Source organism: Odocoileus virginianus, chromosome 2, assembly GCF_023699985.2.
Source record: "Odocoileus virginianus isolate 20LAN1187 ecotype Illinois chromosome 2, Ovbor_1.2, whole genome shotgun sequence".
Lineage (NCBI taxonomy): Eukaryota > Metazoa > Chordata > Mammalia > Artiodactyla > Cervidae > Odocoileus > Odocoileus virginianus.
Genome location: NC_069675.1, coordinates 69,820,609 through 69,848,158, shown reverse-complemented (window position 1 = coordinate 69,848,158; position 27,550 = coordinate 69,820,609). Strand labels below are relative to the sequence as shown.

Sequence of the window (27,550 nt, the reverse complement as noted above, 5' to 3'; positions counted from 1 at the left end):
AAGAAAGTGCAAGTAAGAAGCAGCGGGACACAGGGGGTTCGATTTTGGCGGCAGGGGGGCGGGCCCGGCTTCCTGTGTATAGCGCTCCTGGATTCTCCCAGGAAAAGGCCGATCAGTTCTGGAGCGGGTTCTCCGTGTTGAGAACACACCGGCGCTGCCACTCGGCGAGGAGGTATTCCCAGCGCCCAGGTGTTCCTCGGTCCTCTTTCTCCCCTTCCTGGAACTCAGATTACATCATCCCAACCTGAGCAGCGTGGCTAGATTTTTCCCATTTCAAACTCCCGCTCTCTGGAATGCCAATTCTTGTTCCTTAAGCAAACCAGGTTGGAGCTGTTATGTTTCCCCCAACGAGGGGGAGGACACTCCTGGATGAACCTCATTTTAGCGAAGAGGCTATTAAATGACCCAGGGCACTACTTTTCCTCGCATTTACGAGCTACAGCTGCACAAGAAACACACGGCCACCCAAGGCCGTGGCTGCGCCAAGACCCTCAGCTCGATACGCTTGTCAAACGCGACCCGAAACACCCTCAGCGAAGTCGGAGAGCAACCGGAAGAGGAAAACCGGGGGTGTCAAGGCGGGGGGGCGCGGCGGGATAACGCCGGCATGCCGCGCCTGCGCAGTCACTAAGCAGCGCCTCTCCGCGGGGCGTGCTCGTCAGGCCGCCGCACCCTATCAGGCGGCCGCAGGGAGCGCGCCCGCGGCCTCGCCCTCTCTCGCCCCACCCCTCTCTCATCGCCTGGCCTTAGACTGAGGCTGGGAGACCCAGAGCGATCTCCACTCTCCGCCCCCCGCGGGCCCGCACTCCCCCCTGGCGCGCGTGCGCAGGGGCGGACCGCAGGGCGAGGGCGCGAGGGGAGGGCGGGCGTACGTCCTTGCGTGCGTCTCAGGCAGCGCGCACGCCGGCGTGAGAGGGCACGGGGAAAAGGTGGCTCTGGCCGGGGAGGCTCGGTTTCCTGTGGCTATGTAGCTGAGCTCGTCAGCTCCGTGTCCTCCTTCGCTGACTTCGCCGCGTCCTAGCGCTGAGCTGCTGCTCGGGAGTGAGAGACTGTCCTCACGCCCACCGCGCTCCCTCGACGGCCGAGCCTGCTCGCTCGCCCGTCGGAGCGTCCCGGCCGAGCAACCCTGAGGGGGGAGGGGAGGCCATTTTGTCCCGACCGACTCCCCGGAACCGGGCGGAGCGGCTGGGAGAGGCTGCGGAGCAGCGGTCGCCGCCCTCGGAGGCACCGGACGCCGCCACCGTCGGGGCTTCCTCGACGAGGCAGTTCCTAGGTCACCCGCGCCCTCTCGAGCTGTCCTTTTTCCCACGCTTCCCCCTGGTCCTCCGGCCTGAGAACGCCCGGGCGAGGAGGAGTTGGCCGTAGTGAGAGGGACCGATCCCTTGGGGCCGCCGGCGGCGAGAGCCTGAGCCGCTCCTCCCAATGGCGAAGAAGACGTACGACCTGCTTTTCAAGCTGCTCCTGATCGGGGACTCGGGAGTGGGGAAGACCTGCGTCCTTTTTCGTTTTTCGGATGATGCCTTCAACACCACCTTTATTTCCACCATAGGTAAGACCTGTGGGAGGATGGTGTGCGATCTCTGCAGCTGCAAACCTTTCCTTTTACTCCAGACATCTTGCTTCCCGTAATATACGCCTTTGTTTCAGTGATCCCGATTCCAAGCGACAGACCCAAGTTACTGTTTGAATCGGCATTGAGCTTTCTGGGGCGGGGTCTTCCCATGCTTTCCATCCGGTCTTTTGCTCTCAAGTCTCCCACTCTGCTCAGTCAGTGCCTGCTGTTACAAAATATGCAGCATTAACACCTTTCCAGAATCCTATTTCTTTAAGCGTCAGGGTTGGCTTTTTCCGTGTTTGTGTGGCGTTACTAGATGTACGATACTTGTAAGGGATTATTTTCATGGTTGGGGTTGAAGCACTACGAGTCATTTGGTAAAGGCCTGAATTTATACTTCAGGGCAAAGAGATTCCATATGGTCTTAACTTAGAGTAAACTTGAGGGTTTGTGTAAGGAATAATTAAAGCAAATTAGAAGGGAAAAGTGAGTTGCCCCGCGGTTGACTAATCCATTGATGTGTCAAACAATCGGAGGCTCTTAGTGCTTGGGGTGGGACTCTCTGGCATGTTTGCACACAGTGCTTTTCGAGACATCAGCAGAAGCAATAATCTAATGGAGATGGTCACTTTCTGTCCTCTAACCTGAAAGAATGAAGCTCTCCCTCCTATTTTACACTAGCATCTTATAGGGAAGTGTCTTGCAAGTCATAGCCTTGGGACTTCTAATGTACTTTTCACCTCATGTTTCAGAATTATGTAGTATGAAAGTAAGAATTAAAGATTGACTTTTTAAATCGGTTTCTTGTTTAGGAAAAGAAAAGGGAAGGCTCTAGGAAAGTCCCTTTCAACTCTACTGAGAAAAGTGGCATTTACACGAATTGTGTTAAATTGGGCTGGATGTGAGATCCTTTTTTTTCCCTCACGCGGTAAATATCTTAACACGAGGTTGGCTCTGTCACTTGGGGACCAGTACAGAGCATTGGGGCAAGTGCAATAAAACTCATTTTAAGTGTAATTAATTTTATATTGAAATGATTATAAAAAGCAGGCATAGTTTTCTTTGAACTCTGGGAAGTGTCAAAATTAAGCTGATCTCATTTTATAGATTTGGAATCACTGATTTGGATTTCTTGTGATAAGTGTCATCTACTTAATTCATTCTCATAAAATAGATTATACTGAAATTTGACATTAGGTCGTTTTAACTAGATTTTGATTTTACTTGTTTTTTGGGGAGGGCATCTTTGTAATTCTTGTCTCCTGAATGTCATACTGCTCTCTAGACCTATTGTAAATTTCATGAGACTTAGAACTTGTTCTCTGCCTGTGGGTTAGCACTTCCTACCACTAACTTTACTTTTAATATTCCACTTTTAGCTGTAGCTGGGTGGATCAGGTGGTTAGATCCTTCAGCAAATATTTATTGAGCATCTAACGCTAGGCACTGTTTTAGTGATAGATAAGTGGTGAACACGGTAGGCGTCTTAAGGAGCAGTCTAGAGAAGAAGCACAATAGAGTGTGGACAGTGCTACAGTGGGGGTAAGCATAGGGAGGAGGGGTGATTAGTCCAGATTAGGCTTGCATGGAGATGTCTAAAATGAAGTCTGAAGGACAAGTAGAAATTGAACTAGAGGGGTGGGATGGGGCCTTACTGGAAAAGGGAGCGTAGAATATACCTGTAGTAAGATAAGAGATTTAATCCATGTTGATCAGCTTTAACCTGTGGTTGAGAAAGGTAGACTGGAAAGTAGGAAGCAAAACATTAACTCCCATCTACTCTTGGCCTTTTGTAATGGGTGCAGTGTTGTTTATTGTACTCAGAGCTAAAACTCAGTCCTGTAAGATAATGACACGATCTTCTTGGGTAGTCTTGTGGGACCTTAGTTCCCAGACCAGAGTTTGAACCCTTGCCCTCAGCAGTGAAAGCACGGAGCTCCAGGGAATTCCCTTATGTAGTCTTTTTATTGGTGAAAATGTGTGGTGGTTTAGGATCTCACATGCTGGGTTGGAATCCTAGTTCCACAGGTTACTGGTTATGGGACTTTGACAAGTTAATTAACCTTTTCTCCTACTTCAGTTTCTTTAAATACTATTAATAATAGTATCCATCACAGAAGGTAGTTGTGAGAATTTTATGAGAGCTAAGTGCCTGGTATGATGCCAGGCGCACTCTAGGAGCACAGTGCATGCATATCAGTTATATACGGAACACATGCCCCATATGCTGTAGTGGGGTAGAACAAGTTACTTTATGAATTGAATGCCCTGTATGCAGTGGTCATGCAAATATTGGTAGTGCTCTGCTAAACAATTCACTTTACACTCTGGAATGTTCATATTTTGATATGAAAATATTTGATGTGTGTGATATTTTGATATCTAAGACATGTTGAACAGAATATATGGATGTAAAATTCTGAGTGCAGCTCCAACATGTGGCATGTATTAGCTCTATATGCATGTTTAGAAGTCTCTTGGTGTCATAGATCAGTGCTATCCAAAAGAAACATAATGTAAGTCACATATTTTTTAGTAGCCACATTTAAAAAGGAAAAAAAGTATTTAATACTGTCTTTTAGCTCCTTTTGTCCGGTCTTCTCACTTTATTATATAATCAAAATTTAAAATTAGTTGAAACATTTTATATTTTTCTCCAGTGTGTATGTTATTTTTACAGTTCATCTCAGATTAGGCACTTTTGGACAGTGCATGTCTAAACAGTATAAACTGGCCAGTTGGCAAATGTGTAGATGGTTAGAGATACTTGAAATATGTACTGCTTTTTGGGCATTTTAAATTTCATCAGTTGGCTAAGATTTTTGTTTGTTTTGCTTTGCTTTTTGAAAAATATAGAGCATTCTCTATGAATGATACTGAAATTTGAGTTGACATTTGATTGTTAAAATGTCTCGAGGTTTGAAAGGAAGAGGTTACTTTGCAGGGGTTCAGAAGGGCCAAACTGTGAGTATAATGTAGCCTTTCATTATTTTAGACATAGGCATTTTAGTTACTTACTGGTTATTGATTCTTGGAAGAAATAATTTTTATAGGCTTATGGTGCTTATTTACAAAGCTCACAAAGGCTATTTAAATTTTTCTATGTACTTTTCCACACATCTATATCAGAAATTGTGTGTTGATATTTATGGTCAGATTTATTGCAGACAGAGTTTTAAAAACAAATGATGATGGTATGTTCCACACTCACCAATCTCAAAGCAAATTCAAGGGCCCTAGAATATAAGCTGCACAAGGGCAGAAGACTTTTGTCGCTTTTTTGTTTTTTGCTAATGGATGCTAAGCACCTAGAAGAGTCCCTAAATTTAATGGGTACTTGATAAATAATGAAGGCAGGCAGACAGGTGGTAAGTACAGTGTAACCAGGATCCTCTAGAATTAGCTAGTTTCATTTTAGTATTTCTTCTTTACCTACTTTCTAAGCATTAAATATATGAGGTAGAGAGAGTTGCTGGTTTTTGGATGAGCATATTTCATTGGTTGATTTGTCCAAGGTCACGAAAGCATTACCTCTGGGTTCTAGGTAAAAAACTAAATTGGTAAAGGCTCTTGCCTCTGGGAAAGGCAATGGATGTGTCCCTTTTTTGGTCTTTCTGCATATTTTTACCAAGTGTTTTCCACTAACATGAATTTAAAAATTGGTTTATTGAACTGAGCCCATTTTATATGGAGAGACTGCTTTTTAGAAAATTGAGCAAAACCTTTTTCATTTAAATGTGTCTGGACTTTGCCGTGACACCCAGACAGTGGCTCATGCTGCAGAAATGCCAGAGTACATAAGAAATGTCTTTCATTTCAAGATCTATTTTTAGGATTGATTTAAACTATCCAGACATTTTCCCAAGGAAAGTACACAAATGGCTAGTGAACACATGAGAAGATGTTCAGCACCTTTTAATAATAAGAGAAATTCAAATCAAAACCATTATGTGATGTTACTTCACACCCATTAGGATGACTGACATAAGAAATGAACTTTTGTCATGCAGTTATCTGTTCCTGCTTTCAGTTCGTTTGTGTATATACCTAGAAGTGAATCCTATGGTAATACATTTTTTGAGAAACCACCATATTGTTTTCAACAGTGGCTGCACAGTTTTTACATTCCCACTAACACAGCACCAGGATTACATTTCTCCACATCCTCCAACACTTGTTACTGTCTGTTTAGCAGCATTATTCACAATAGCCAAAGGATAGAAACAACTCAAATGTCCATAGAAAAATGAATTGATATGCAAAATGTAGCGTAACATACAATGGAGTGTTATTCAGCCTTAAAAAGGAATGAACTTCTGATAGATTTTACAACATGGATAGACGTTGAAAACACTGCTAAGTGAAACCAGCCAGAACAAAAGGGCAAGTATTACAGGTATCTGGAATAGGTCAATTCATAGAGAAAGTATAATAGTGTTTGCCAGGGACTGGATAATGGGACGTTATTTCCTAATGGGTACAAAATTTCAGTTAATGGGGAATTACTGCTTAAAGGGTACAGAGTTTCAGTTTAGAAGGATGAAAAAGTTGTGGAGATGAATAGTGGTGATGTTTGTACAGCAATGTGAATATATTTAATGCCACTGAATTGTATACTTAGAAATGGTTAATACGTACAAAAAGACAAACACTGCATGATTCCAAGTACATGAGATATTTAAAGTTGTCAAATTCCTAGAAACAAAGTAGAATTGTGGAAGGTAGGTTGATAGTCTCCCAGGGACTGGGAGGAGGGGGAAATGGGGAGTTGTTTAATGGATATAGTTTTAGTTTTGTGAGATGAAGTAGCTTTGGAATTCTGTTGCACGTCATTGAGGATACACTTAACAGTACTGCACCATACACTTAAAACTAGTTAGGTTGGTAAATTTTTATTTTATGTGGTTTTTTTTTTTGTCTTTTAAACTGAAATTTAAAAAGTGGTTAAATGGCAATTTTATGTTCAGTATATTTTACTACCAAAAAAACCCCACAGAAAACAAACAAACCCCAAAACACCTTTCGACAGTTGATACAGCTCTCTAAGAGAGCATTTAATCTCAGACAGCCCCTTCACTGTTTCTTGGGAAAGCTACTGTTAACTGGGGGGGTCATTGAGTCAAGAGAATCCTTTAAGGTACTTTCTTATGCTTAGTATCACTGGCTGTAATTTCAGATACTAAAGGCAGGTTTGTCTTTTCGTTTTGTGTCTCCCCATAGAACTCCTTAGAATATTAATATAGGAAAGGACTCTGCAGTGAATTTTAAGAGTCAGAAAACTGAGACTGATGAGGTGAGAAAGTGAAAGTGTCAGTCACCCAGTTGTGTCTGACTCTTTGCGACCCCATGGACTGTAGGCCACCGGGCTCCTCTGTCCATGGAATTCTCCAGAAAAGGATACTGGAGTGGGTAGCCATTCCCTTCTCGAGGGGATCTTCCCAACTCAGAGATCCAACCCCAGTCTCCTGCACTGCAGGCAGATTCTTTACCATCTGAGCCACCAGAGAAGCCGAAAGATTATGTGACTAATGAGTGGAAAGAGTTTTGACTAAAATCCAGATACAATCCTGTTCGTCACTGTGTTTCTCATCCTGAGAATTTTGTTGTTTTGTTTGAAAAAATTAAGGATAAGGTCATTCTCCTACTCATCAGTTTGTATTTGAAAAGTGGAGTTGCAGTAGTTTTGACAGAACTGGAAAAGTAACAGGTCTCAGCACCAAATATCAAGGGGTCTGTTCAGGGTGCTTGTCCTTTGCAAACAAAGCATAACACGGCATACCTGAACTAATAATGTTGTTGTTTTTCAGTTACTAAGTTGTGTCCAACTCTATACGACCCCATGAACCCTGTTAGGCTAACGTGTCTCCTAGAGTTTGCTCACACTCGTGTCCTTTGAGTTGGTGATGCCATCCGACCATGTCATCCTTTGTCGCTCCCTTCTCTTCTTGCCCTCAATCTTTCCAAAAGATACGAGGATTTTTTCCAGTGAGTTGGCTCTTTGCATTATGGTGTATAATAGACACGAATTGGCAAAGGAAGTACTGATTGATGTTCCTGTTTGGTTTGTAAAAAGGAAAAAATGATAGAAATACTGGCAGTCTGTTTCAATTAGCAGTAGAGAATTACCCAGTTAGTTCTGTGGTAGCAGTTTAACAAAGAAATAGGGGCTTTTTGAGTGTTGATTTACAAATAAGAGACCATTATTTGGCAAAAAAATGTAAGTTTGTGTGTATCTAAGAGAATCTTCATGGGAACACTGCTTATGGAGATGGTTCAGTCATAAAGGAAGAGTGTAAAAGCTATAGACAGTGTTAAGAACATTGTGTGAACCTTAAGACTTGAAAGTCTTATAAAGGTTTTGCTGCCTTCAAAGAGGTGAATATTGGAGGTTAGTGGGATAAATTCTTCAATTTGGATTATAAGAAGAGGAATTTAAAATGATGACTAGAATAAAATTTTGGTGAAGAAAACTCATCTGAAGGGGAATTTCAAATGAGAAATAAATTTTTGTTTGAAGATAGTACCATATACTTTAGCAAAAGTGATTGCTTGATATTTATCCTTCTTTCCAGAGATGAAAAATCATATTTTTGAGGAAAACAGCAACTGGTGATGGAACACTTAAGTTTCCAGCATGACCCAGAAACAGAGCATCCAAGGTTGTAATACATTAGAAAATGGAAAAAAAAACCTTATTCTGGAGACCCAAAAAGTACAACGTATCAAAATCAGAACAGAGAGCAGTGTTGATTTGTTTCTTTCATATCAATGGCAATGCTTATGCATGCTTTTTTAAATTGATGTTTTTATTAAGGCAATTGTAGATTCACATGCAGTTGTGAAAATAATACAGAAGGATCCCTTGTGCACTTTGCCCAGTTTCTCCTAATGGTAACATTTTGTGAAACTATAGTATCACAACCAGGATATTGTCTGGCATAGCACACCAGTCTTATTCAGATTTCTCTAGTTTTACTTGTACTCATTTGTGTGTGTATATTAAATTCTCTGCAGTTTTGTGACTTTTTTAGGTTCATTTGCCACCACCACAGTCAAGATACTGAACAGTTCCAAGGGACAAGGATTCTTCGTGGGTTTTTTTTAACTATACCCAGTTCCACCCCCCCCCCCCCAAAGAAAAAAATTTGTTCTCCATTTATAAAATTTTGTCATTCACAAATATAAATGGTATCAATAGGTTGTAACGTTTTGGGATTTGCTTTTATTCAGTTGGTGTAATTCCTTGGTGATTCATCCAAGTTGTGTGCCCCAGTAGTTCCTTTTACTGTTGAGTAGTATTTCATGGTATGCATTCCCTACAGTTTGTTTAACCACTCACCCATTGAGAAACACCTGAGTTGATTCTGGTTTTTGCCTGTTGTAAGTAAAACTGATACAAATTTTTGTGTAGATGTTTTTGTATGATTATAAATGCTCATTTCTCAGGGATAATTTGCCCAAGTGTGCAGTTACTGGGTCAGTATGGTAATTGCTTGTTTAGTTTCATAAGAATACTAAACTCTTTCTAGAGTGACTGTACTATTTTATATTCTCACAGTAGTTTGTGAGTGATCTAGTTTCTCTGTATCTTCAAAAGTATTTGGTGGTAGTGCTCTTTTGTATTTTAGCTATTCTGGTAAGTGTGTAGTAGTAATGTCACTGTGGTTTTAATTTGCATTTCTCTGATGGCCAGAGGTGTTGAAAACTGTTTATGTGTTCTCATCTGTCTTTATATTCTCTGCTGAGATATCTGATCATGTCAGTTGCCCATTCTCTTGATTGGATTGGTTCCTTTTTTTGTTTGTTTGTTTTTTCCTGTTTTGAAAGTTCTTATACATTTTAAGTACTAGTCCATTGTTGAACATGTGCTTTGCAAATATTTTCTTCCAGTCTCCATAGTTTGTTTTTTTCCTTCTTCCTATGGCCTTTTTTTTCTTGGCGGGGGTGGGGGGTAGTGGATTATATTTATTCACTTATTTTGCTGCATCAGGTGTTAGTTGTGGCATATGGGCTTCTCCCTACTTCTCAACTACTAATACATGGTTAGTAGTTGTGGCACATGGGGTTAAATGCCCTGAGACACGTGGGGTCTTAGTTCCCTGACCATGGATCAAACCCATGTCCCCTGTATTGGAAGGCAGATTCTTAACCACTGGACCACCAGGGAAGTTCCCACATGGGCTTTCACACAGTAAAAATTTTAAATTTAGATGAGGTTGAATTTATTAATTTTTTTTTTCATAGGTCATGTTTTGGTGTCTAAGAACTCTGGTTCTAGACACTGAAGATCTTTTTCCATTTTTGTTTGATAAAAGGTTTATGTTTTACATGTGAGCCTATGATATATTTTGAGTTACTTTTTGTATTATGGTATGAAGTTTAGGTTGAGGTTCTTTTATCTTGCTTATAATGGTATCTAGTTGCTCCAGTACCATTATTGAATGTGCAGGCTTTTTTTTTTTTTAAGTCTCGTGTAGTCAGTCAGTTGATGCAGATGTTCTGAAGGCTTGAAACATGCCCTGTATGACGCTATGGGATTGAAAGTTGATTTAGTGATTGGCTCTTATTTACAATAATTTATTCTTTGCTTTCTGAAAGATTTTTAAAATTAATTTTTATCAGTGATATGTACACATATTTGAAGTTAAATAAACTGCCAAAAGATTTATAGTAACAAAATTAGCAGTCTCCTGTCTCATCCCCTCTCTAGTTCTGTTCTTTAGAAGTATCATCTAGCTCTTCTGTTAAATATTGCTATTTTTCAAAAGATATGCTATATTGACATCTTTTGAATTACTAATTTAATATTAAATGAAACATTTAATCTTTTATAATCCCACTCTTTATCCCAATTTTTTTGTTAAATTGATACCCTGTGGTTACATTAATATGCCCATGGGAATATTACCTTTAAAATGAAATAGTCTGTTACAACTCTGTTTCCTTTTCTCTGATGTTAAAAACTCTCTTTATTTGATTAATTTCCTGTACCCATTATCAAATCTTCCTACATCTTCCAACAACCTCTCAAAATGAATTTCTGCACAGACCATTAGAGATTATTGATACATGTTTTTTTCCTGGATACCCCTCTTTCTTCTACATCTTTCTCCTTCCTGCTTCAGTTCCCTTAGCATCTCTCATGTGAGAGACTGCTGTTTTATTGCTTTGGGTCATAGTAGCTTCTTAGAAAAAGGGTATATGGCAAAGGAAATTTTTTGAGACTTCCCATGTTTGTTTGTATTTACTTAACTTTGTTGGGTCCTAACAACAACACGAGAGATCTTTGTTTTGTCATGCAGGATCTTTCTTTGTGGTGCATGGACTCTCCAGTTGTGGCTTGGGGGCTCAGTAGTTGTGGCGCTCAGGCCTAGTTGCTCCACAGCATATGGGATCTTACTTCCCTGACCAGGGATCGAACCTGTGTCCCTTGCATTGCAATGCAGATTGTTAACCAGTGCACCACAAGGGAAGTCTTGAGAATTCCCGTATTTGTTGTTTAGTCGCTAGTGAGTGGGTGAAGTCACTCAGTCATGTCTGACTCCATGGATTGTAGCCTAGCAGGCTCCTCCGTCCATGGGATTTTCCAGGCAAGAATACTGGAGTAGGTTGCCATTTCCTTCTCCAGGAGATCTTCCCGACCCAGGGATTGAACCCAGGTCTCCTGCATTGTAGGCAGACACTTTACTGTCTGAGCCACCAGGGAAGTCCCTGTTTAGTTGCTAAGTCGTGTCTGATTCTTTGCAACCCCATGGACTGCAGCGTGCCAGGAGTTTGCTCAAACTCATGTCCATTGAATCAGTGATCCTGTCCAACCATCTCACCCTCTGCCGCCCTCTTTGCCTCCTGCCCTCAATCTTTCCCAGCATTAGGGTCTTTTCCTGTGAGTTGGCCCTTCACATGAGGTGGCCAAAGGATTGAAGCTTCAGTATAAATTCTTCCAATGAATGTTCAGGGTTGATTTCCTTTAGAATTGACTGGCTTGATCTTCTTGCAGTCCAAGGGACTCTCAAGAGTCTTCTCCAGCACTGCAATTTGAAAGCATCAATCTTCAGCACTCAGCCTTATTCGTGGTCCAGCTCTTCATATCTGTACATGACTACTGGAAAAACCATAACTTTGACTATACAAACCTTTGTCAGCAAAGTGATGTCTCTACTTTTTTAATATGATGTCTAGGTTTGCATAGCTTTCCTTCCAAGGAGCAAGGGTCTTTTGATAATCATGGCTACAGTCACTGTCCACAGTGATTTTGGAGCCCAGGAAAATAAAATCTGTCACTCTTCTCCATTTTTTTCCTTTCTACTTGCCATGAAGTGATGAGACCGGATGCCATGATCTTAGTTTTTTGAATGTTGAGTTTTAAAGCCGGCTTTTTCACTCTCCTCTTTCACCTTCATCAAGAGGCTGTTTAGTTCCTCTTCACTTTCTGCCATTATAGTGGTATCATCTACATATCTGAGGTTGTTGATATCTTTTCCAGCAATATTGATTCTAGCTTGTGATTCATCCAGCCTGGCATTTGGCATGATGTACTCTGCAGATAAGTTAAATAAGCAGGGTGGCAGTATACAGCCTTGACATACTCCTTTCCCGATTTTGAACCAGTCTGTTCCATGTCTGGTTCTAACTGTTGCTTCTTGACCTGTATACGGGTTTCTCAGGAGACAGGTAAGGTGGTCTGGTATTCCTGTCTCTTGAAGAATTTTCCAGTTTGTTACTATCCACAAAATCAACGGCTTAAATAAAGTCGATGAAGCAGAAATAGATGTTTTTCTGGAATTCCCTTGCTTTCTCTATGATCCAGTGAATGTTGACAATTTGATCTCAGATATTTCTGCCTTTTCTAATCCCAGTTTGTACATCTGAAAGTTCTCAGAGGTTCATGTACTGCTGAAGTCTAGCTTGAAGGATTTTGAGCATTACCTTGCTAGTGTGTGAAATGACTTCAGTCGTATGGTAGATTGAACATTCTTTGTTAGATTAGATTGAACATTGTCCTTCTTTGGGATTGGAATGAAAACTGGCCTTTTTCAGTCCGGTGGCCACTGCTGAATTTTCCAAATTTTCGGACATATTGAGCGCAGCACTTTCACAGCATCATCTTTTAGGATTTGGAATGCTCACCTGGAATTCCATCACCTTCACTAGCTTTGTTTGTAGTATTGCTTCCTAAGGCCCACTTGACTTGACACTCCAGGACGTCTCACTCTAGGCGAGTGACCACATCATCGTGGTTATCCAGGTCACTTAAGACCTTTTTTGTATAGTTCTTCTGTGTATTCTTCCCACCTTTTCTTAATCTCTTCTGCCTCTGTTAGGTCCTTACTGGTTCTATTCTTTATCATGCCCATCCTTGCATGAAGTCTTCCTTTGGTATTTCTAATTTTCTTGAAGAGATCACTAGTCTTTTGCATTCTATTGTTTTTCTCTTTGCCTGTTCTCTTAAGATGGCTTTCTTATCTCTCCTTGTTATTGTCTGGAACTCTGCATTCAATTTGATATATCTTTACCTTTCTCCCTTGCCTTTCACTTCTCTTCTCTTAGCTATTTCTAAAGCCTCCTAAGACAACCACCCATGTTTGACAATGTCTGAATTCTTTGACTCAATTGAAAGTTTGACAGGGCCTAGGATTCTGGTTTGAAAATAATTTTTCATTAGCATATTGAAAATCTGTCTTTTGGTTCCTTTCTGATGTTGCTGGCAAGTCCAATACCATTCTGATTTTTTTACCCATTATTTCTGGTCTGGTTTATCTCTGCAGAGTTTTAGGTTTTTTCAGTGTTTTGAATTGTTGGTAACAGGTTACGTACCTCAGTGGGTGGGTCTTTTGTTTTTTTCAGATAAATCCATCCTTCTTAATATTTGGTGGGTCTTTCCAGGCCCTTAACTTCAAGTTTTCTTGCTTTTTCCCTCTCCTGTGATTTTCTTCTTTTTATTTTCTGTTTTTAGTTGGATGTTGGACTTCCTAATTGATCATATAATTTTCTGTTTTCAACCTTGCTAATTCATTCTTCCTGGGAGACCTTTTTGACTTTATCTTTTAACTTCTCTACTGAAGACTTTATTTCAGCTGTAATGTATTTAAATTTCTAGTGCTTCTTGTTGTTTATTCCTTAAAATTTGTTTTTTAAGTATTCTGTTTTTGTTTTATAAATACAGTAACTTTTTTGGAAGATAGCTTATTCGACATTTTATTTCTTGACTCTTTTCCTTCAAGTTTTCCATGCTTACCCTCTGCCCCCTACCCCCATGTTTGTTTTATTCTATATTTTATTTTATAGGCCTTTTGCTAATGATTGGTGGTTTCAAGGTATACATTCATAATTGAGAATGGGTCATTGAACCAGCTATATACTTCAATACAGTTTTGTTTTTAAATGCCAAAAAAAGGAGTGGTTGAAAGATGTTTGTGAGCTTTGTGAGAATGGGTGGGGCTTTTTAATCTCCCTGGTTTTAGTTTCATCTCCACACTCCAGTGGACTTCTTGTTTTTAAATTCAGAGTATGTCAGTTTCAGATTTTCTAGAGAATAAACCTTTAGTCTTGTGCTATAAGTGGAGTGGTACTATCTGGTTATGTGAAATGGAGGCTGTCTTTATAAACCTTTAATCAGGCCCTCACTTTCTGTTGGGCTTTCCTGGTGGCTCAGCTGGTAAAGAATCTGCGTGCAATGTGGGATACCTGGGTTCAATCCCTGGGTTGGGAAAATCCCCTGGAGAAGGGAACAGCTACCCACCCCAGTATTATGGCCTGGAGAATTCGGTGGATGGTATAGCCCGTGGGGTCTCAAACAGTCAGACACAGCTGAGTGATTTTTCTCTTTCACTTTCTGTCTGGTACCTGATACCTCCTATTGGCTTGCTCCTCATTGGTATTTTCTTCAGTGGGTTCTAAGGTCGTAAACTTCTTCATCTGTTGTGGTTAGTTACAGTGTCTATTATTGAAATCAAGGTAAGCTATTTATATTTTTTCCCTTAATGTTTTGGTGTGACTTTGGAGAGAAGGTATGAGAAAGATCTTTCTCCTCTAGTTTAACTGGAATTTGAAGTAATTTTTGACTCCAAATGATTTTCAGTTCCACTTTTTAATGGATAACATTCAGTAGAATTAGGGATGAATGATAACTTTGCTACTGTTTTTATAAATATCCAGTCTGTATCAAAATACAGGTATTTTTGTTATTTAAAATAGATAAATGTAGTAGGGAATCAGCAATTCACAGCAGCTGAAAGAGCTTTTGGAACTTCTCTGGTGGTCCAGTGGCTGAGACTCTGCACTCCTACTGCAGGAGGCCCAGGTTCAATTCCTGGTCAGAGAACTAGATCCCGTGTGCCACACTGAGAGTTCACATGCTTCAGCTGAGACCCAGTGCAGCTAAATAAATTTAAAAGAAAAGGAAAGAGCTTTAATTTAGATGTGTAATATATATATATTTTAAGATATATAATATAATCTTGGTTGATTTACTTGAGGAGGGGAAAAAGTATTTTTTGCTTTTTGAACAGAATATGACTGTAGACTTCAATTTCAGTCTTTTGCTCTTGACGTATATACTGTTTTATAAAATACTAACAAATGATTCAGCAAACTCATAATCTGCCAGAGGATTGCAGTGTGTCCTATATACTGTAGCACTTGGCTTTGAATGATAAGGTATCACCCTCTTGATTTTTAGCTGGTTTGAAACCTACTGTTAAACATTTGTCCCTTCACAGTGTGAGTATTGAGTTATTTTACCTCTTTATATATTCTTAGTCTTAATAAAATGCCTTTGCCTTCCTTAAATTAGACATTAAAGGATATGTGTGAATTTTTAAAAATCCAGTAGTATGTCTCTGCATATTTTCGTGTGTGGGGATATATACTCAGGGTAATAAATGGGCTAGAGTGCTATGGAAGAAGTGAAGTCACTCAGTCATGTCTGACTCTTTGCGACCCCATGGACTGTAACCTGCCAGGCTCCTGTGTCCATAGGATTTTCCAGGCAAGAATACGGGAGTGGACTGCCATTTCCTTCTCCAAGAGTGCTGTGAAAGGTAAATGTAAATCAAAATGATTGTTCAAATGTCAGCTCTTTGCTTAAGTAAGAGTTCCAAAAACTTTATTCTTTTGGAAAATGTCAGACCTACAGAAAAGATATTTGCTGTCATGAACCCCTTTATATCCTTCCTTAGAGTCACCAATTGCCAATATTTTACAGCATTTGCTTTTATGTCTCTTTAGAGAGTTTATTTTATATATGATGTGGTGTCTGATTCAAAATAGATTGAAAATCTGTATGTCAAGAGGAACATAGTCACTTTTCAAAAATAAAGTAGAAAATTAAATTACAAGCCTGTCTTTGTGGAGGTTCAGCTATAGTGGAGAATTTTGAAAAGTGCACCACTATAACACTACTTTCTCAGCACCTGAAGTTAGAATATGATTTTCAGTATCTTTGCTGCTCTTCTAAGACATTTTTTTTTAAAAGACATTTTATATTTGTGGGAAATACAAGCTTTATGCCCTTTAAGACACCTCATTTTTCTGTTTTGTTGTCTTATCTTACAAAGTTATGTAATTCTACATCTTAAGAAAAAATTTTTTCTTTCTTGAGGTATAGCAAACATAACTTTGTAAGCTTGGAATTGAGGAGTCTTAGCCATTGGATGCCTGGCGTGCTGCAGTTCATGGGGTCGCAGAGTCGGACACTATTGAACAACTGAACTGAACTGAGCCGTTGGACAACCAGGGAAGTCCCTACAGTTTCAGATTTGTGAATTGATGATTATGGCCAATGAGAAGGCGTTCTTTTTTTATTTTTTGGGCAACCCACATGGCTTGCTGGATCTTCTGGATCTTAGTTCCTTGACCAGGGATTGAACCTGGGCCTCAGCAGGCCTCAGGTGAAAGCACCAAGTCCTACCCACCATTGAACTGCTAGGGAATTCCCGAGAAGAAGTTCTTTTATTTTCATTTGTCTTTGTCAAGGTAGAAACTTTGATATATTTTGGAGACATTAAAAAAAATGAGCTTTTGTGCCTTATGTATGCCTAATCAGAGTTTAACTTTTGTGAAATAGTTTTTATACAGTAGATGAATGATTCATTATAATATCGTGAAATTATTTCTTGTATTAAATTTTTTTAAGAAATTGGGATGCATTGATGGAAAAGTGAAGCCTGAGGACGAATATAATCCAAACAAAATTATGAGTCTAGATGAGGTAAATTTGAGATTTATTCACTAACTCTCAAGTATTAGGATTGTTGAAGGGTTATCTTTTAAAATGTGAGTGAACTAGTTCAGGGGATAAATATAAGGATTTTTTTTCCCCCCCATATTGAATGAAACATTTACAGAAATAATTTCTCTGTTTTACATGGATTCAAGAAGGGTTTGCACAGATGTGTGAATGTCAGGACCATAAAGAGCATCTTAATGAAACTAGCTTATAGTTAACATCTATGATGGACTTTCAGGAAGTCAGCCATGCTCTTAATATGACTCCCTTGGTAATAGTGGGCTTTTTGGATAAGTCAGACAGGGTTTAGAAGTTTGTATTTGTCTGTACAGTAAGATATTATAATTAAAGTATTATATAACAGGTATAAGCAACATGTGGGTTTTTTCCTTGTATATGTGACTAATGGTTAATGTGTGCTTAAGGGAATAAAAATAATTCAGTGTTAACCTGATAAGTTCAATATAACTATAAATTTGTATTTATAAACTATAAATTCAGTATAACAATTTCTATACTATAATAACATGACTTCCACCTCTAATTTTTTTCAATTTCTTTTCTGAAAAATTTTCTTTATTAAGATGTCTATATGTAGGTGCCACAGATTATAGGACTTTAAAAAACAAACAAGTAATTTCAAATTTCCTTAGACCCCAACACATATTTTCTTGAGCTGACTTTCACTTTTTTTCTAGGTTATGCTTTTTAGCAGGCACTGTTTGAGTCATTGGTGAGGAATGCTCTCGCTCTTCGCTGTAAGTTGTGGTCTCCCTATTAAATGGTGATTTCAACTCCAGCAGTGATTTAGTTAAGCACAGTTTACCGTTTCAGAACTTTCCTCAGTCTCAGGTAATATTCTCATCGTTGGCATTCAGTCTCCCTTGGAAACTTTAGCTCCATAAGACTATTTCTGCTGGATGGACTGTTCCTTCAAACATTTTGCCTGTTTCCTGATCTTCTATTGAATTTTAGGAAATTTACTGAGTTCAAATTTGTTTCAGTCGAGTGAGAATTTTTTAGGGAACTGTGTTTTCAAATTTCAGTTAGCATGTGCTAGAAGGTGAAATTCGTTGGTTGATGGAAATGAGTGGTTAGAAAGAAGTGGAGGTCTTGAAACATTAATATTAAGGAAAACATTACAGCTGACTTATCTTCAAGAGTAAATGGTTTAAAAATTTTGTTAATTTTTTCTTATTTCAGGAAGATGTGTTTTACACATCTTCCTGAAAGCAGGGGTGTCAATATGTCTGCCTGGTATTGCATGATATATGCAATACAGTTGTGCATATGTTGTTTTGTAAATTTTGAAATGCATCATGGAGTACTATTACAGCTTGGCTTATCCTCCTTGCTCTTGTCAGTTAAGTTTTCTCATAACTGCCATGATCTGTTTTCAGTGGATGATTTTTTTTTTTAAAGGCCATGCATGTACACAGCATGTTGGAAAAATGCCAGTAGACTTGCTTGATGCAGGGTTTCTACAAACTCTTCAATTTGTAAAAATGAACAGTGTCTTTGAAGCACAGTAAAGTGAAATGCAATAAAACGAGGTATGCCTGTATGTTATTTCAGTTCATTCTTACAGTAATCCTCTGAGGAAATTTGTATATCCCCATTTTGCTAATCAGAAAATTGAGGATTAGGAACATAAGGTCATTGAGCCAAGAAGGTCATACAGCTAGCTAGTAAGTGGTGAAACCAGAATTATTAATCCAGGACCCTCAGACTCAAGCTCATATTCTTTCCAGTACATTATATCAGAGAACCTGGAAATACAGACTTTTAAAAGAGTAAAATTATTTAAAATCTCTTCTTCAAGAGTGATTTCTTTGAATACATAATTTTGTGGTAGTTATAAACAGACTGAGTTTCCTTGATGGCTCAGATGATAAGAATCTGCCCACAGTGCAGGAGACCCGGGTTCTCTGGGTCTGGAAAGTCTCCTGTAGAAGGGAATGGCTGCCCACTTCAGTATTCTTGCTGGAGAATTACAGTGGCATGGAGTTGAAGAGTCCGATAACGACTCAACAACTTTTAACACTTTCAGAGCTTTCATTCACTTACAGACTAGATGTAATTTTAGAAACAGAGTTTGATTTGCTCTCTCAGCTGCAATTTTTTCCTGCGTGTATCCCTTCTGTTGATAATTGTAAGTATCCATTGATCTTCCCAACATCAAACATCATACCCCTTTATTTGTAAAATTTTCTAAAAAAATTCTGACTGTGAAAGGTCTTTATTGTGGACTTTGTCTAGTTTCTGTGTGTCTGAGGGTCTTCTCTTGTTTGTGGAGCGTGCGGGCTCACTAGTTGCAGGGTTTGGGCTTAGTTGCCTTCTGGCATGTGGAGTCGTAGTTCCAAAACCAGGGGTTGAACCCAAGTCCCTGGGTCTGGAACAGTGCCTGGAGTAGGAAATGGCAACCTGCTCGTGTTCTTGCCTAGAAGATTCCATGGACAGAGGAGCCTGGCAGGCCATAGTCCATAGGGTCACAAAGAGTCAGATGCGACTTGAGCCACTAAACACATAAGAATGTATAACATAGAAAGGATAAGTACTGTGATGTCCCTTTTCTTTGGAGTCCATTCTTTGCTCCTCACCCTCAATGTAATTTTGATGGCAATACTGTTTTTCAATACATTTATGTGTTAGGAAGTGACAGCTTTTTGCTTTCCCCTGCCACCACCCCCCAAACCCAGCTGACCGTAAACCAGAGCAAAATGTTTGAGCATGTGTTACTTCTAGGGTTAGTTTATTAAATGCTCAGCAACCAGAACCTCTTGATGAGGGTGAAAGAGGAGAGGTAAACGGCTGCTTTAAAACTCAGCATTAAAAAAAAAAAAACAAAAAACCCACAAAACTCAGCATTCAAAAAAAAAAACAAAAAACCCACAAAACTCAGCATTCAAAAAACTAAGATCATGGCATCCGGTCCCATCACTTCATGGCAAATAGATGGGGAAAAAGTGGAAGCAGTGACAGGTTTTATGGGGCTCCAAAATCACTGCAGACTGTGTCTGCAGCCATGATACTAAAAGACCCTGCTCCTTGGAAGGAAAGCTAGGACAAACCTAGACAACTTGAAAAAGCAGAGACATCACTTTGCTGACAAAGGTCTGTATAGTCAAAGCAGTGGTTCTTCCATTAGTCCTGTACAGATCTGAGAGTTGGACCCTGAAGAAGGCTGAGTGCTGAAGAATTTGATGCTTTGGAACTGTGGTGTTGGAGAAGCCTCTTGAAGAGTCCCTTCTGCAAGGAGATCAAACCAGTCAATCCTAAAGGAAATCAACCCTGAATATTCGTTGGAAGGACTGGTGCTGAAACTCCAGTCTTTGGCCACCTGATGTGAAGAGCTGACTCACTGGAAAAGACTCTGATGCTGGGAAAGAATGAGGGCAGGAGAAGGGGCAGCGGAGGATGAGATGGTTAGCTCGCATCACTGATTCAATGGGCATGAATTTGAGCAAACTCTCGGGGATAGTGAAGGACAGGGAAGCCTGGCATGATGCAGTCCCTGAGGTTGCAAAGTCAGACAAGACTTAGTGATTGAACAACAGCACAACCGAGCCTCACCAATAACCCAGGTTCTCTTTCCATCCTGCCACTCAGATTGTCCTCCAGCTAGCTCTCTTGGCATGGAGTTTACTGCAGCAGTTTAGGCTCCAGACATACTGAGTCATAGCAATCCAGAGGAAAAGGGAGTTTCTTCCTTACGTCTTTTTCCCTTCCAGCTTTTTACTTTGAAAATTTTCAAATGCATTGAAAATTTGGAAAGGTGATGTATCTATTCACATATATATCCTTCATGTAGATTTTCTGATTATTAACATTTTGCTGCATTTGTGCACTCATACCATTTGTATTTCTTTCTTTTTTTTTTTTTTTGCTAGACCATTTGAGAATTTGAAAGTAAGCTCTAGATACCATGTCACTTCATCCCTAAATACTCCAGTTTGTATCCCCTCAAAACAAGAATGTTCTCTCATATAACTACAATATCATAATTACACTCAAGAAATTTAATATTTGTTGTTGTTTAGTCGCCAGCTAGGTCTGACTCTTTGCTCTTACTCATATTTCCTCAAGGTTTTTGCCTCTTTGGGTGGGGGGAGGTTGGTGGTGGAGGTGTCCAGAGTCCAATTCAGGATTATGAATTTAGTTGTCTTAGTCTCTTTGTTTTTTTTAATCTAGAACAAATCAGATCCTCACATTGACCTTTTTCTGTGGGTCTAAATATTTTATTAAGAAAATGTCTCACATTTTGGGTTTGCTTCCTTGGTGGTTCAGATGGTAAGGAGTCCGTTTGCAATGCAGGAGACCCTTGGGTTGGGAAGATCCCCTGGAGAAGGAAATGGCAACCCTTTCCAGTAATTCTTGCCTGGAGAATTCCATGGACAGGAGCCTGGCAGACTATATAGTCCATGGGGTCATAGTCAGACATGACTGAGTGAAAATATTTTTATTTTTTCCTCATGATTAGATTAAAATTAAACATTTTGGCAAAGTGCTGCTTAGGTGATGTGTCTTTCTCATTGCATCACATCTCAGAGCATAATGTTATTTTGTCCTATCATTGGAGATGCTAAGTGTGAGCCCTTGGGTAAGATGGAACCTGCCGGGTTTCTCCACTAAAGGTATTTTCCCCCTTTGTAATTAACACACCGTGGGTAGGGATTGTGCTATGAGACTGTGGAACTATCTTATTTTTTAATAGCATTTTACTTGTTGGTTGATCCATGAATGAATCAGTTGTTAACATTTTGGGTTGCTGAAAACTCTTTTTCTCTTTCCTTTTTATGTTATTATTATGACTGTACCATGTGGCTTGTGGGATCTTAGTTCCCCAACCAGGGACCAAACCTGTGTTCCCTGCATCGGAAGGTGAATTCTTAACCACCGGACCATCAGGGAAGTTCCCCAAAGCTTTATTCTTCTTAATATTTACCCACAAAACTTTATGGGGGGTGGTTTACCTGGTAAATGGAAGAATGGTACAAGCAGTAGTCCCTCAAGTTCTATTCTCATGTTCTCATGTTGAGTCCAGTTGTGAAACAAAACTTCCTTAGAAAGTCCCCAGTCTTTTATCATGTGCCTTAAAGTGTTTTCTGTTCCTGTTTGTTGCCCACAGAAAGGCTTACTTGGTGTTTTTAGATAGCACTTGTAAAGACCCTGGGACTTTGAAAATATTTTTAAAATTTATAGAAGTATAAATAACCATTTTGCCTTGGTGTTCATGTAACTGTCCTCTTACATGTAATTTTCAAATTGCGGTATTATTTTAAGTGCTGAAAGCTTAATTTTGATTCCATAAATTGGGTGAAGGAAAACATGCCATTAATGGGGTGATGATTTTCCCTATTTGAAGCATGACTATCTTTTTGTCAAGTTATTCTGCTAATGAAGCCAACAGATTAGTAATTACTGAGTTTTTGAGTGAGAAGAAATTGAAAAAAAAAACAAAAATTTAGAGGAACTCTCATTTGACCTAAACTACTAAGATCGTGACATCTGGTCCCATCACTTCATGGGAAATAGATGGGGAAACAGTGTCAGACTTTATTTTGGGGGGCTCCAAAATCACTGCAGATGGTGATTGTAGCCGTGAAACTAAAAGACGCTTACTCCTTGGAAGGAAAGTCATGACCAACCTAGATAGCATATTAGAAAGCAGAGACATTACTTTGCCAACATAGGTCCGTCTTGTCAAGGCTATGTTTTTTCCAGTGGTCATGTATGGATGTGAGAGTTGGACTGTGAAGAAAGCTGAGCACTGAAAAATTGATGCTTTTGAACTGTGGTGTTGGAGAAGACTCTTGAGAGTCCCTTGGACTGCAAGGGGATCCAACCAGTCCATCCTGAAGGAGATCAGTCCTGAGTGTTCATTGGAAGGACTGATGCTGAAGCTGAAACTCCAGTACTTTGGCCACCTCATGCAAAGAGTTGACTCATTGGAAAAGACCCTGATGCTGAGAGGGATTGGGGGCAGGAGGAGAAGGGGACGACAGAGGATGAGATGGCTGGATGGCATCACTGACTCGATGGACATGAGTTTGAGTAAACTCCGGGAGTTGGTAATGGACAGGGAGGCCTGGTGTGCTGTGATTCATGGGGTCGCAAAGAGTTGGACACGACTGAATGACTGAACTGAACTGATGTGTCACAAAATGTTTTGTGATGGCATCTTTTTTAGCTTCATGTGTTCTTGTCATCTTTGGACACAGTCTTAAGTAACTGCTGCCTTTTGAATTAAATGCTGATGATGCTTTAGACTTGTTACTTTTTGTCAGTGTTAACACTTTAAACATGAACTTTTTCTGAGTTGCTGCCTGAAGGGCTTACTGCAGAATATAGTTTGGTTGTAGATATAAACTATAATAAATGATAAAATTATCATAGTGAAAGCATTTTTATTCTGAATACTTTTTAAAATAATTTCACATACATATATATTAGCTTGGCCAAAAAGTTTGTTCAGTTTTTTCCATAAGATGGCTCTAGTAGCACTTAGTTGTCTTTAACTTTATTTGAAACAATTTTGATAGATTCTGTTGTGATAGCTATCACATCAGTGTGCCTTAAAAAAAAGTTACAAAGTTGGTGAGTTTTTGTGTAACCAATACTGAGGATGGAAGAAAAAGCAGCATTTTCAGTGTATTATACTTTATTATTTCAAGAAAGGTAAAAACGGAACTGAAAGGCAAAAAAGATTTGTGCAGTGTGTGGAGAAAGTGCTGTGACAACCTGTCAAAGGTGGTTTGCAAAGTATTGTGCTGGAGATTTGTTGCTGGACAGTGCTCCACGGTTGGGTAGACCAGTTGAAGTTGATAGCGAGCAAATCGAGAGATTAATTGAGAACAGTTTACATTAAACCATACAGAGAGGTAGACCAACATACTCAAAATAGCCAATTCAAGTGTTGAAGACCATTTGCACCAGCTTGGTTATGTGAATCATTTTGATGTTTGGGTTCCACATAAGTTACTCAAAAAAAACCTTTTTTGACTATATTTCTACATGTGATTTTCTGCTTAAATGTAATGAAACTGTTCCATTTTTAAAACATATTGTGATGGTCCATGACAAGTGGATTCTATGTAATAATGTGGAACAAAAGAGACCAGTGGGGCAAGTGACATAAACGGATGACCCTTCATACCAAGGCTGGTCTTCATCCAAAGAAGTGATGTTGTGTATTTGGTATGACTGGAAGGGTGTCTTCTATTATATCTCCTGGAAGACCATGAGATTTGTTCCAACAGGTACTCCTCCCATCTACACCACCTGAAAGCAGCACTCAACTAAAAACATTGGGAAGTAGTCAGCAGGAAACACATAGTCTTCCATCAGATAATGCAAGACTGCATGTTTCTTTGATAACCAGGCAAAAACTGTTATAGATCAGCTGGGAAGTTGATTCATCTGCCATATTCACCAGACATTGCACTTTTGGATTTCCATTTACTTCGGTCTTTACAGAGTTCTCTTAATGGAAAAAATTTCAGTTCCTTGGAATATTGTAAAACGTACCTGAAAGAGTTCTTTGCTCAAAAAGGTAAAAAGTTTTGGGAAGATGGAATTATGAAGTTGTCTGGAAAATGGCAGGTGCTAGAACAAAACGGTGAATATGTTGTTCAATAAAGCTCTTGGTGAATATGAAAAATGTCTTTTATTTTTACTTAAAAGCCAAAGGAACTTTTTGACCAACCCAGTAATTTTCCATATTTCCCATTTATTCCACTGACTGGTGACCTGATAACTTATTGCATTTCGAGGCCACAGCTTCAAACATTCTCTTTCCAGCATCTGTTAAAACCAGAGGGAATTGGGGACTTCCCAGGCGACCCATTGGTACCTGCAGTGGCCCAGGGTTCAGTCCTTGGTCTGGGAACTAAGATCTCTCAAGCTGCGTAAGAAGTCAAAAAACCCAAAAAATCAGAGGGAACTGGCTGCCTTTTATTATGCTTGATATCAGCTTGCTTTGCTGGAAAGGGAAATGTCAGTTATTTTACATTTGTAAAGGGTTGGAAAAGAGCAACAGGTTATCTCTGGTCATCTTTTTAGATGTAACCATGTGTTAAAAAGTGGTAACTGTTTGCACTGAACATTTGCCTCACATAACTACTTGGTAGGACATTGGCAGAAATTAGTTACCAGTCTGCCAAACTCTCCAGTTACTTTAATGCAGGTTTGTTTAAAATGTGGAGTCTGAGACAGTAAATTTGAACATAAAATTTTGGTAAACATTGCAAATGAAGACTCCTCTGGTCAAACAGACTTAGTGATCACCATACTTGGAGTAGTTTGGTGAGGGTGAAACATATGCATCAAACAGAAACACCAACCAGAATATTTCTCTAATTAAATAGTTACTGTGAATAGAAAATATGTTGTGAAATCAGAATAAATCAGAGAATGGGGAGGTGGCTCATGGAATTCTGTCCTGAGGAACTGGAATTTATGATGATATCTGAGATATTATTTGAAGTTAGGAGAAAAGAATGAGGAGAGAAGGAAGAACATTTTCAACAGAGGAAATAGTCAGGGAAAGGTCCTTGGTGAGTAAAAGAGCTTATCTAGTTCCAAGAACTGAAAGGCGTGTGCTGCAGGGCTGAGTCGGGTAAGGGGAGCAGAAGCAGTAGCTGTTGGAGTGGAGGTGCTGGCCTGATCACCCAGAGTCGGCTAGTCCATACTGACAATTTGAATTACATTGAAAGTCTAAGCAGCTGTGTGACATGGTTAGATTAAAATTTTTAAATGGTGGTTGGTTCAGACTATGCAGAATGGATTGGAGTTGAACTTTTCTAGTGAAGATTTATCAAAGGTGTATTTAAATTCTTACTTGTATATTGAGTAATTTAATCTTCAAGGATCATAAGAGTGTATATATGAAAATGCCTGTTGGTGACTGTGACACTGAGCTTTTAGTTTTTGAGAAGCGATCTTTTAGTGCCCAAATACGTGTGACAGATACTGAGCCAGGGGACAGAATTTTAATCATGGTTAATTTTCTTTGTGAGCTTAAGCAAGTAATTTAACCTTTGAGCCTCTTTATCTGTAAATTGGGCGTGTTAGAGAAATGTGTGTTTAATTTAATTGTGTTAATCACTTAACTCTAGTTAACATATGGGCTGAGTCTTGCTGAGTCATTTTCTCAGACTCTGTGGGCAAGGCTTAATTAAAGCCAGTTAAACAAACTTAAAGATATCTCATACCTCTTCGGTAGAAGTCAGAGAAAAGAGTTGTATGTATGTTTTATTTATTTTCTTTTTATTTAATAAAAGTTTTTTGCAGAGCAGTAGTGTATCATTCCACACAGATGATTCATTGTTGAGAGAGAATACAGTACAGTGTAGCTAGGGGATGGGACTACTGAGGCACCTCTTTGTATTTTAAATTTAAGAATTTCTGATTTGCCTTATGCCTGTTACATCTATAGTCTCATATATTTTTTAAAAAATTAGAGCTGTTAATGCATTCTTAGTGTCTAATGGCAGCCTCTTTTTCCTCTCTAGACATTGAGATGCTTTGAAATTTTTATGGCCCCCAAATTGACTTTAATAGAAGTAGTTTAAATTTACCACAGCAGAACTGTGATTGAAGCTAATGGTCCTGTCACCAGTAGCAAGCACCTGTCTAGTTGATGTCAGTAAACTGCATCTTGGCCTTTGTATTTAAAAAAGATAATCCTAACTGTCTTTGGAACTGTTGGATTACAGTGTTCCAGCATCTCAGATTTATGTTTTCCTATAATTTAAACTTTTAAGGCGTATCTTGAAGATATTAATGTCTTAGATAGCAAGAAGTTTAAAAATTGGTAACAGTCTTGGTTTTGGAGCATTGTATTTCCATGTGTGTTAGTCTTTGATTTCTCTTTATCTTTGATTGCCTGTTATATTGAACCATAAAGGATGGACAGCTATAAATATTCTGTGAGAGCTTCTTGATTTTAATGATTGGGCTCCTTAGATTTGAAACTTTTTAGGCCTAGCTTTACCATGTAAGTTTGTGTTTCTCAGCTTTAAGTTTCTTTTTTTCTGTTTCACTTCTGGCCTTTTCAAAAATGCTTTTGGCTCTTCTGGAAAGTTCAGAAATTTGAGCTTGCTTGTAGGCTAGAGTGCAGTAGACATGGTGGGGAATAGATTAAATCACGAAATTGTGATCTTAGCAAAACACTGTTAAGTCTGGTTTTATCTGTGTGTGTGTGTTTTAAACTGTTTTAAAAATCATTACATTTTCACAATCATTTAATGGAGTGACTATACCTCTTTTTGAACTTCCAGAATTTTTTTTCCTTTTTAGAATTGGTTTTTATTTCATAATACTTAATATAGTTCAGCAAACATTTTGGAGTACTCCTACTTTCCTTCTTATGAGCCTTGTGCAATGCTCTGAAGAGGGCAAGGTAGGTTACTATTACATTTCACATGTGTGAAGCAAAGTTAAATGACCTTGATAATATGTCAACTATATCAGAGCCAGGTCTTAAACATGGGAATAGAAAGCTTTGCAATTAGAAACATTGGGATTTTTTTTTTTACTCTACCTATATTTTCTCATCTGTTAAGAAAAAAAAAAAATCTTGCAAGAGTGTTGGAAGGAGCAAATAAAATAAAATTCTAACATCTTATGGCATGTAGACTATCAACATATGTTAGTTAGTGTACCTCTGTGGTTCTCAAAATTTGGATCTTCACAGACCCCACCTGGGGATCTTTTTTGACCAGAAAGTCAAAACTGTTTTTATATTAATTTCAAGATGTTATTTGCCA

The 27,550-nt window shown here is 39.1% G+C and overlaps 1 protein-coding gene and 1 non-coding gene across 2 annotated transcripts in view; both read left to right on the top strand.

The window, feature by feature from the left end:
• Positions 1–887: 887 nt before the first annotated feature.
• RAB10 (RAB10, member RAS oncogene family) overlaps positions 888–27,550 on the top strand; it is a 64,997-nt gene continuing 38,334 nt past the window's right edge. The window contains exon 1 of the mRNA XM_020913821.2: positions 888–1,549. Within this exon, the coding sequence (XP_020769480.1) occupies positions 1,423–1,549 (127 nt within the window). The 5' untranslated portion in view covers positions 888–1,422. The remainder of the gene's footprint in view (positions 1,550–27,550) is intronic.
• On the top strand, positions 14,804–14,876 carry TRNAR-CCU (transfer RNA arginine (anticodon CCU)). The gene has a single exon. It is a non-coding gene; the product is annotated as a tRNA-Arg (tRNA).